At 36.9% G+C, this 8,352-nt stretch overlaps 1 protein-coding gene across 1 annotated transcript; it reads right to left on the bottom strand.

Annotated features, from left to right (window-relative positions):
- Positions 1–7,380, bottom strand: LOC109102525 (nuclear factor 7, ovary-like). The gene is made up of 7 exons (XM_019115894.2): positions 7,257–7,380; positions 6,133–6,440; positions 4,000–4,095; positions 3,681–3,914; positions 3,351–3,370; positions 2,944–3,050; positions 1–1,321 (listed from the first exon to the last, which is right to left on the bottom strand). Exons 2-7 carry the CDS (start codon positions 6,403–6,405, stop codon positions 759–761), a joined length of 1,293 nt encoding a protein of 430 aa, XP_018971439.2. The 5' UTR covers positions 6,406–6,440; positions 7,257–7,380; the 3' UTR covers positions 1–758.
- Between the last annotated feature and the right edge of the window lie 972 nt (positions 7,381–8,352).

Consider the following 8,352-nt stretch of genomic DNA (forward strand, 5'->3'; position numbering starts at 1 on the left):
TAACGCATGCTCACATTTATTGACTACAGACAAAACAAACACTGACTACTGAATTGGAATTGGAAACATGCTAAATTTTTTAATGATGAAAGTGAAAACAACTGGAAAACCCACTGAACAGAACAAAGTATTTAAATTAATTTCCAAGTAATATCTAAAATTACTTTGCATATCTATAAAGGAAATTATGAAAAGAGTATTGTGCAATTTCCATGTCAAAGAGTGCTGTTGTAATTTTTCAGAATCACATTAAAAACCTGGACTGATTTAAACCATATAGTATTTATTTACCATTTCTTCAGTATTTGTAATTAAATAAAAAAAGAGAAAAGACCCCTAGATGAAAGGCTAAAAATTTTTGTCCATATTTGTGAAACTTTACATTGCATAAATATATAATAAAGACTCTAGAATTTGATTCTAAAACAGATTTTAAAATAAAATAAAGGTTTAGCTGAGGGTAACGTGGCAATGTTGTTACTGTCTTCAATTTAACATCAGTTATCCTTTTAAAATCTGATCTGTGCGATCAACAGACATCTGGTACAAAAATCAATTAAGAATTTTGTGTGGTACCTTTTGTCTGTTTGACAAAAAACAAACAAAATAAATTCACCCGTTTATGACTGATTAGCATTTTGAGAGCTGCATGGCTTTAATTTATCAAAAGTGATGCCAAATGTGAAATATCGAAAACCTCAGGCAAGTACAGACTCATGAACACAGTTCAGGTTACTAGAGTGTCTACAGGCTTTGTTTTACATCTCTGATGGACACTCAAAGGGGAAGTGGAGGATGCGGATGGCTTGGGCTTTCTGACCGCGTTCACTGAGGCACGTGCTAAAAAAGGGGAATGCTTTTCCTCTCGGCCCGCTGGAGAAAGAATATAGCAGCGCCATGTTATCTGCATTATAAAAAGACACTTTCCTTTCCTCACAGTCCAGGAAAACCCCAATCCTGCTAGGTGGGGTCATCACAGTCAGTGGCGTCCAGGGCTGCGTGCCGGCCGAGTACTGGCTGCCATTGCGCAGCCGGAGGGTCCAGTACCCATTCTCAGGGCACAGCTTGACTCTGACCTGACGATTCACCGATTCCAGAGCAACACCCAGGTCCCATTTAGGATTGTTACTTACATCCACCTCCCAGTAATGCCTGCCTGACTGGAAGCCTTCTGTTGCAAGAATGTTGACACACTGAAGGAAGCGTTTGGCATCACACAAGTAACTGGTCATTTTGTCACTCTCGATGACTTGGGTTTTGTTCCTGGAAATCTGTAGACTAGGATGAGCTGTGTCTTCATCAAATATCAATGGTGCTGGGCCTGGGAATAAAAGACACACTATCATAAATGGCATCGACTACAAAACCTTGGGTTTTGAGAACTGTAAAAAAATTTTTTTAAAATGCTTGAATCAATGAAAGGGTTTTTCCATTATATTCAGATCTGTTACTGGTTCTTGACTGCCTACATTCCTCTGCTTGTGCAAGAAAACAATGTTTCAGGTGAGTAATGAAAGCAATTTAGTTGCCCTCACTGCTTGAATGCAACACAAAACATACAGCATGATCTGTGTCATCCAAACTATGAACAATAACTCTGAAATAAAAGGTATCTTTTCCATGTATTTGCCCTAACCAGCCTAACAGCTCATGTCTATTTTATCTTGTCATTGAGTCGTATCTGCTGTAGACACGCAAACTGCTTGTCACTGGAATCTTATCACATCACATCTGGTTAAGACATGAGGTGCATCACAAATCACGTACTTATGCACTATTCTATGATGTTTTGTAGTAGAAACAGTGCAAGTAGTGTGTTCACACTAAAAATTTCAAAAAGCAAAAAATGTGTGTTTAGTTAAGTGTGGAATGTTGAACACTTTAATGCACTCAACTGTCGCAGCTTTAATCACTGTATGTAGCGAAGGGGGAGGGGCTATCAGACTCCAATTATTAATGACAAAATAACATAATAGAATTCATACACTACATGGTTGAGTACATAGTGCATACGTACATAGTGTCTAAGTGCATAGTGTGTCATTTTGGATGCAGCTATGGTGTTAGGAGCCCAATCTTTTAAAAAAAAAATGGTCAAAAAAACTCACAAATCAGTCTTGAACTGATTTGTTGTTTTTTAAATCAGTCTAACCACTCATTCAAAGGCTGTAAGGGTTCTTCACTTTTTCACTGAACCGCAAGTCATTAGTTATCATGTCAGACTTGATGAGCTCCATCTGTTTTATGTAAGGAATAACCGAAGACATATTTCTTACTGAAATTAGAGCATCATACTATATGGGGACATATCAAAGTGCTTGTGCCTTATTAATAGCCAATAACCTTTAGTTTGTGTGATTTGTCTTTAAAGCCAACAGATATTGACTAAAAGCCTAAATAATATCCAACTTTAATGAAATGAACCAGTGGAGCTGGCATATACAGATATGTGTGCTATGAAGATATGTGCTAGATGGTATAAAATGTAACAGCATCCGTGTTTTATACTATGTGTAAGTTTTAAAACCCTGATGTGCAACATATAAGTGAAATACAATGAAATCAGTAGAAGAGACGACTGCAGTTTTTCATCATTTCCTGATAAGGGTGTAATCCTACATTTCTATGTAAACAAAAATTTGTGAAGACTGCTAAAACTGACATCCAAATCATGGTTTAACATGAGCCCACTGCACCATTCGACAAATCACTGAATCTTTTGTTGCCCTAAGGGGGCTATTTTACTGTCACTATGGCAATAACACCATCTGTTACAGAGGAAAATTAATACCTTGAGCTATTCCTCTGCTTCAATACCTGTTATATTGGCTTTGCTTTTTAAAAACAAATAGTACAGATACAAATATTCATGTAGTGACCAGTAATTAAACATAAAGTGTTTAGTGGATAAAGCATAGTGGCAAAGTGTTATTGACAAATTACCTGGACTCAAATGTTGAAACATTTTTCGCCACATAGTGTATTGAAGAGGAGCAATGTGTTTGCTTCTGAAAGTATTCAGGTTGATATTCAGCTCTTGTAGAGGCGATCTGTAGTCATAGAGGCATCAAGGATTTAATAATAAAGACATTAAAATTTTGTAGAGAAAAAAAACTTTATTTTTATCATTAATAACTTACACTCTAAGTTTTTTTTTTTTTTTTTTTTTCAAATAGTTGAATAAAAGAGTTAAATAGTTCCAGTAGTTTGTACTATGGTGCCGAAACTGGTACCAAGAACTGGGAAATTTTAGTGGTACAGACTATTAAAAAGTCATACCATGTATATTATCAGCTATCTACAGGGTGGTAAATAATAATAATAAAAATAGCTTTTTAATTGCTACTCACCTGGTGTTCAATTCTGGAAGCTGTGGAGGAAGGAAATGGAACAGAACAGGTTATTTTGCTGACTCAACTACAGAAGCTAGCAAGAACACAGCAAAAGCAAACTAACAGCACATGCTCAAATCACTGTAGAATTGATTTTTTTCTGCTGTTCTGCTGTTGTGTGAAATATATATGAGGCTCTGGCTATAGCTACACTTCACTAATAACTCTTTCTGACAACCAGCACACTAGGTTCTTGTGTAAATATGACATTAATAATCCAAATATTAGTTCTTTGACAAATGGAAATGCAGCAGCAGCATTACAAATGGAAACAGTCATTGTAATCACCTCTACAAGAACAGATTGGTCTGTGCTGCTGGCAGTCTGTCGTAGCACGCTGATGTTCAGCTCCACGTCTCTGATGGCCACCTGTAGGGCCTCCTGATGTCGCTCCAGCCTCTGCAGCATTTCTTCTTGCTCACTCTTCAACTGCTCCAACATGGCTTCCTCCTCCACCCGCAGGAAGTGATGCAGAGCCTGGAAGTCGCTGTGCACTCGCCCCTGCAGGTCAGATCCCATTTTCTGAGGATAGGAAAGGGAGAGTTGTGTGATTCTGTTTTGCTGGAAGTGTCACATTGTGATCTTTCTCTTTTGAAGGTAGACCCACTTTTATTTTCTCCATCTTGTCTTTGTCCTCACGGATCATAGTGACGTAGACCTCTTTCATGGAGAATTGCGATTCTAGTTGGTCCTTTAATTGCTTCTAAAAAAGAGCAATTGGTAAACACAGACACAGTATTAAAGAAAATAAAAACAGTAGTTTCATGATTGTCTCTCAGTCAGCACAGTCTATTTACTGACAGAAAAGTGCTTACTGACTGACTGACTGAAAGTGCTTTCCTAGAATATTTATTTTTATCTGAAGAACACAGTTTAAAGTTTAATTAATAAGTAAGTGGGTCATCTGAAAAACAAAAACTCTAAAATCACTTCTTAGTGTGATCAGCTCAGAGGCACTGTAATGTGCAGTGAAGTGAAGTGAACCATTTGAAACAGATTCCATAGATTCAGATCCTTGTGCAATAACACTGGGTCTCTCCTGTCTGTTTGTTGCAACTTCAATTATGATTCATTGTGAGGTACTTAATCATATCATTCATGTATAATATTATGAGGTCACTGCTGATACCAAGACTTGTTTATGTGTTATAAAGTTGGAGCAAAATCAAGTGAACGAAACATGTGGGCAGGTAAACCTACTATAACTGAACTTTACTTTTCATAAAAAAAGCGCTTTAGGTTTTGTTTTCTTGTACATTCATGTTTATTTAATATTTAATGATAAGTGTTTGTTTGCAGAACAGTAGTTTTCTTTTAATTGAATTTTAGTAGACCTGTAATTTTAAGGTTATATTTAAGATGCTATGATATAACAATTTCCTTTGTGGGATCAATAAAGTAAATCTAAATCTTAATTAATTAAGTATATTTAAATATAGTAAACTTGAAAGTTTTCTTTTTTGGGTGGGGGTACTTTTTTATGCCTTTTTTTATTAGATAGGACAGTAGAGAGCAGACAGGAATGTATTGGGTGGAGAGAGGGATTGGCAAAGGACCTCGAGACGGGACTCAATCTCGGGTCGCAGGTTCACGTTGGTACATTTAAAGGCACTTCTGTACATTTAAAGGTGTCTTATTATGCTCTTTTACAAAGTCTTGATTTTGTTCTGGGGATGTACTAGAACAGGCTCTCATACTAGGTTGTTCGAAAAACACATTATTGTTCACGTATTTTACATTATTACAACACATCTCTCCTCAGTCTGGCATGAACAGCTCGAACAGTTCCTGTATCAAATGAAAGCCCGCCTTCTGAAATACAAAATGTGCTGTGATTGGTTAGCTGGGCCAGTGTGTGTTGTGATTGGCTCCACATTTGGCACCTGGTCGGGAAATGTCACGCTCCTTACCACAGCCGCCTGCTGCGAGCTTCAGTGTAAATATTGCATCAAAATCAAATCAATTTGAGCACGATTTAAACCCAGATGACTGTAACCACTCTAAGTTCGTCTGCGTTGGGAAAACTAGTCTATGACATAGTGATGACACTCTTTGCCTTCTCTAGTGCAGCTCAACCAGGTCTTTGTGTTATCACAAATCCTGGAAAATATGCGTTGTAGTCCAAACGACTCGTTGTTGTAGTTTTTGAAAAGTGATTTCTGCTAAATAAAATATCTCCTTTTGAACTGGACATTGAGATTTGTAACTTTGCAGATCTTTTTTAATGGCATGTAGACACAAAGATAAACTTGTGTGGGCGGTGGACCAGATTGTATGCTGACAGAAAACCAAATTCCACAAATCTCATAACTGGCTGTGTTGTAAAACATAAACATCAACTAACAGGTGAACTCATGTTTATATTGTATGTAAACCCTATTGCTTAAGGTGGTATAAAACATTCAGTATAAAATGTCTGAAATGGTTTATTACGAAATGATATAAAGCAACAAAATTATGACTAAGGCTTGTGATTTTTGAAACAAAAAATCATGAGGCTTTACAGACTATATATATATATATACCTCATATACCTCAAAAATGAGGAAGGACATTTTCAAGAAACATTTAATGAAAAACAGACTCATATGTTCTCTTCTTTACTTCTCCTGATGTAGGGCAAAATAAACAGTTGATAAAATTGAAAGACAGATGGTCACACTGGTCACAAGACACTTGGTTCAAAACAAGATACTGAGCTACAGACTTGCCTTTTCCTGACTGTGGAAAGACAACTCACCTCCAGATACTTGACAGATGCAGATGTGGAGCTGGCCCTGACCTTCTCCACAAGGCCAGCTACTAAGTAGTTGGTCTGAAAGCATTTGTTGGGAAACTCTTGTCTGCACTGAGGACAGGACACAGGACCCCTAACCGTCTTCCAGTATGACACGATGCATCTCCTGCAGAAGTGATGCATGCAGCCCAGCATCACAGGATCTTTGAAGAGCTCAAAGCAGATGGCACATGTCAGATCTTCTCTGAGACTCATCTTACTCTTGCTGGTCGCCATATGGAGCAGATTTACTGTTTGTTTCACTTCCGCTTCTGGCACAGTTCATGTAATGATGAAAATGAAAAGTGATCACCTGTTCTCATATTCACTACTCAGTACTTCAAACTTTAAATGCCCTAAAGGTAAGACCAATTTACATATAAAATAGCTAAGAAGCTGGTCCCTTCTGCACAAATGTACAATGGTAACAACCATAATTTGTCAAAATACCATAGCAAATTTCTTATTCTTGCTTATGGGATCTGCATAATAGTACAGTGATGGGTTCAAGTCCAAATAGCATGTGAATTCTGATATACACACATACATACCATGGTTCTGTCATATTCATGTACAATGCCATATTGTACTAAGGCAATAAAGCATCGTACCAAAGCAAGTCATCGTATTAATGACACACACGAAGTCCAATAACCCATGGTTAATGTTTGACGACAGTCAGCAGCTTTACTGTAGTAACTGCCGTATTTAGGAAAAAAATATAAAGCTATTATTGTGATTCCTTGTTGTTTTTGTATTCTGTAGCCTACTAGTTAATTTATTTCCGAAACAAAACAATGCATTTATTAGACGATTCATCGAGATTTTTAGCCGCCTTTCACAATAGCTACTAAACGTAAACTTTTTCATTTTATAATATCAAAATCTATTTTATTAAAGCAAATGCACAAACATAACACTATCTTATACGTTTAAAGTGTCAACATTTGTAGCAGAAAGCCACAGCAGTGGTGTATTAGCTTGCGAGTTAGCTACACTGCTAAACACAACAACACGAATAACACCGAAAATAAATATGCATAGGTTAAACACGTCCTGATATTTAATAAATAAACTATATAACTTACCCTTTCTGTTTTGGTTTGGTTTTCCGTGGAGTCCCAGACTCTGGGAATCTCTATTCCTCACTGAGTTCTTCAGTGTGTGAAAAGTGCTTTCGGTTTACTTTTATTATGGCTCTTATTCAGCACATTGCGTTCCTTTTAAACACATGATGGAACAGAAACAAGAAATAAACAGAAAGCATGATAAACACATACAGACACTGACAAGTATATACATCTGCTGGGAAAATGTTGCATGTTTTGTGCATTCAACTAATAAGCCTTATTAACAATATTTTATTATAATATCTCTCATGAATTGGAACAGATAATACCCAGGTGCTAGTACCTTACATGAAATGTAGAGTTTTTTTTTTTTTCTTAACATATACATTATTTTCACAAAACTCCCATTGAACAGACTGATGGAGACCAAATGGATGTTTTTTTATAACAAGATCTGTCAATAATAATAAAAGTCAAAAGTCCAGTACACCAAAGCTTGTTTTTCCAGCAGTTGTTTTTGGTTTCAAATATCTTTTTTTAAAACACTAAACTAGAATCATGTTTCTGAATTCTGTCCCCCAATGTAAAATTTTAATATTGCCATATTTTTATAGCTGTAAGATGAACAACACAGCACACTGAATACGATTTTATTTGAAAAGTTGAACTTTGTTCTAAGGACTAGAGTAGTAACGGGGAAGTCGTGGCCTAATGGTTAGAGAGTTTGACTCCTAACCCTAAGGTTGTGGATTTGAGTCTCGGGCCGGCAGTACCATGACTGAGGTGCCCTTGAGCAAGGCACTGAACCCCCAACTGCTCCCCGGGCACCGCAGTATAAACGGCTGCCCACTGTTCCGTGTGTGTGTGTGTGTGTGTGTGTGTGTGTGTGTGTGTGTGTGTGTGTGTGTGTGTGTGTGTGTCTTTGGATGGGTTAAATGCAGAGCACGAATTCTGAGTATGGGTCACCATACTTGGCTGTATGTCACTTAGTTTTCATAAGGGCAAGGTGTCTCATTTTTGTCATTAGTTGTTACATTTCTTTCTTTCTTTGCTCTTTTTTTCTGTTCTTTTCCTTTTTTTTTTTTTTTACTAAAGTAAAAAGTGTGACAGCTTT

This window comes from Cyprinus carpio, chromosome B14 (assembly GCF_018340385.1).
Source record: "Cyprinus carpio isolate SPL01 chromosome B14, ASM1834038v1, whole genome shotgun sequence".
Lineage (NCBI taxonomy): Eukaryota > Metazoa > Chordata > Actinopteri > Cypriniformes > Cyprinidae > Cyprinus > Cyprinus carpio.